The following is a 3,110-nucleotide window of genomic DNA, read 5'->3' as shown; positions in this document are numbered from 1 at the left end:
CCCCCACATTGAAAAGCATTTTTGTGCACATTGAACATCGTTAAAGTTCAGAAAACATTCGGGGCAAATTCTTACTTTGAATTGCAAAGTCATGCGTTCACATTTAATGACAACGTATGCATGTCTTTGTGTAAAGAGTGAGCCATTAGAGCCGTGAAATGCACAATTAGATTTGCGCTTTGCTACAGCTTTTGGCACACTGGGCACCTGTGGTGAGTAGGGCTGGTGGCGCCCTGAAAACACGGGGTGTGTCTTTGGGCGGAGATCTGCCCACCCACCCCGCTGCTTCTCCCCTCTGGTACTATATGAGGAGGCAACTTCACGATTCGTCAACAAGATACATTCGACATTGGTAGTGGTCCTGTTGATCTCTCCAGGCATTTTCGCTCCGACCGACTGGAATCTGCTACTGTCTGAGGAAGAGATCTGTGTACCTGAGCGCACTCCGCCGTGGGAATTATTATTATTTTCTAATTTAACGGAGAAGCCAGACATCATCATGCCTCGGTCATTCCTTGTCAAGAAGTATTATTCCAACAAGAAGCCATACTACAGGGAGAACCAACTGGAGAGCCAAAGTGGTACGTTTTTCTTCTCACTGATTGACTGAATTTGATGCATGTGTGAATTCTATTTGTAGTGCTGAGTGAATCACAGTCATGCAGTCATGAAAATAAAGCTTTATCAAGTTACCTTCAGGTGCAGAACAAACTCATGTGGCAGATTAGTTTGCATGTGCAAAACACAATGTTTCTGGTCACCTGGCAAATTTGCTAATGGAAACGTTAGCTGGACCAGGGTTATGTTGAATACAGGCTGTAACAAGACCCCAAGAATGAAAACAACATTAGTGCTTTATTAGATTATCTGTCCATTTAAGTGACAATGCACCTGACTTCCTTTCTTCTGTGTTTCCAGCTTTTGTCCCAGAAAGCTTTCCACGGGCCGAGCTTCCAACTTCCAACAACAGCTCTGCCCTGACCTGCTACCCCACCAGTCCATTCTTCAATAGCGCCGACACCCTGCCCGCACCTCTTTCCCCGATCACCCCAGTGTCTCTGTCCCCTTCACCACTGGGCCCTCTGGACCTCAGCAGTTCTCCCTCCAGCAGCAGCGGCAGTGAGGAAGAAGAGGACGGTGGTCGTACTTCAGATCCTCCCAGCCCAGACATCATCCAGCATATCTACCACTGTCTGCACTGCAGTAACAGTTACACCAGCCTCTCAGCACTGTCCCACCACCAGCTCTCACACTGTGCTCCACTGCAGCAGACACCTTCTCTTCCCGTTGAAGTCCCTGTACGCCCGGCCTTCCACTGCAAACACTGTCCCAAGGAGTACACCAGCCTGGGAGCCCTAAAGATGCACATTCGCTCACATACTCTACCCTGTGTATGTCCAACCTGCGGCAAGGCCTTCTCCAGACCGTGGCTGCTCAGAGGACACATCCGCACACACACAGGTATGCATCAAAACCAACTTTTTTTCACATTGGTATGTCAGAGTAATCACGTTGATGCTCTGTTGGCTTGCAAATGTAACAGCTGGTTGCACATTGTGCTCATTGATATTCATTGATGTCTCCTGATGTGTGAGCAAATGTTATTGCTTAGCATGGCACAATCTAATCTCAGTCTCACAATGATTACGCATGAAAAAAGCCAATCTGCATTAACTAAGTTAGGGTAGTGTTCCTCCTCTTGTTTGTTATCTGTTGATCATTTGAAAAACAATGACCCGAGGACAGAGCTTTTGGTCTGTTAATGAAATGTTTTCCTGATGCTAACAGTTTTTTTTTTTTGTTTCTTTCTTTTTCTCAGGAGAGCGCCCCTTTGCATGTCAACACTGTAACCGGGCCTTTGCTGATCGCTCCAACCTGCGGGCCCACCTGCAGACCCACTCAGAAGTGAAGAAGTACCAGTGTGGCTCATGTGCACGGACCTTCAGCCGCATGTCCCTGCTGCACAAACACAATGCCTCTGGCTGCTGCCCTGCTTCATAGACGCACATTCCCTGAACTGCTCTCATGAGCCAATTAAAGCTGCTTGCTGGTTGGGTTCCCCCCCCTCTGATTAGAGCCAATATACCCAGAGGACACTGGACAGATTTGTGCCAGCTCACCGCTAAGCCATGATGGGACAGAAAACTGCTTTTATGAAACAACTTCTTAAGTGCCTTAAATTTTTCAGGACTTATGTAGATTTTTCAGGTCCTATTGGTATCTGCAGCACATTTTTGCTGCGTCTTGTCAACTGTGTGCATGTGTGTGTGATTCGAGGGCAGCTGGACATGCAGTTAATTCCCAGGAAACTCCATCGGTGCCGGCCGGTCCGGGACTCTGGCCATGTTGCAGCTGCTTGGGTGTGTTTGTGTCTGTATGTGGGGATGTCATTCCTCACCATACTATACATACATGGCATGTGTGTGTATTCATATGAGCAAGTGTGTGTTGAGACAGCTGCCTGTGTATGGTGTACTGTGGAGGCAGGGCGCTGAGAGACGCGTTAGCTGTGACCTCAACGACAGGTGACCCTCCACTCGCCCCTTCTCATGCCACTCTCATTGTGTGTCATGGGACATTAAAGGACCACTTAAACTTGACCAAAAAAAATACAACTTGCCTTCACCAATATTGTCATTTTACAGTCTAGATGACATTTATTTTGACATGAATTTTGTCCTACGGTTTTTATGAACCAGTTTGTTGAAATGAAATTGGAATATTGTGCCTTTTTCTGCCACGTGTAAATAAAAGCTTTGTTTAAAAAAAAATCTGCTGTGGACCTGCTTGTGTGTATTAATTAGTGTTTCAACAGGTATTGTATTAACTCTAAATGAATTCATCAGGACAGACATGACAGTTTTTGAATGGGAAGATAGAGAACTGTGCCTGTGTGTGTTAGGAGGCGCGGGTTTGTGCGATGTTGAGTGATACGGCGAACACCTGCACACACCTGCCAGCCTGTCAGCACACACACACACATACAGGCAACACATGTCAAAGATGTGAGAGGGGTATACAGAGTAATTGCAGGGAGGAAAGAGAAGGGAGATGAGCAAAAAAAAAGAAGATGCCCACTCCTCCCAAGGGCTGGAGTGGGTGAATACTAT

The 3,110-nt window shown here is 46.7% G+C and overlaps 1 protein-coding gene across 1 annotated transcript; it reads left to right on the top strand.

Moving 5' to 3' along the window:
* Nucleotides 1–272: 272 nt before the first annotated feature.
* On the top strand, nt 273–2,610 carry snai1b (snail family zinc finger 1b). The gene is made up of 3 exons (XM_010741578.3): nt 273–581; nt 919–1,461; nt 1,820–2,610. The coding sequence occupies exons 1-3, from the start codon at nt 500–502 to the stop codon at nt 1,999–2,001; spliced, it is 807 nt and encodes a 268-aa protein (XP_010739880.1). The 5' UTR covers nt 273–499; the 3' UTR covers nt 2,002–2,610.
* The last annotated feature ends 500 nt before the right edge of the window (nt 2,611–3,110 follow it).

Source organism: Larimichthys crocea, chromosome XV (genome assembly GCF_000972845.2).
Source record: "Larimichthys crocea isolate SSNF chromosome XV, L_crocea_2.0, whole genome shotgun sequence".
Taxonomy (NCBI): domain Eukaryota; kingdom Metazoa; phylum Chordata; class Actinopteri; family Sciaenidae; genus Larimichthys; species Larimichthys crocea.
The sequence above is the reverse complement of the archived record's forward strand: the minus strand, read 5'-3'. Positions and strand labels throughout refer to the sequence as shown.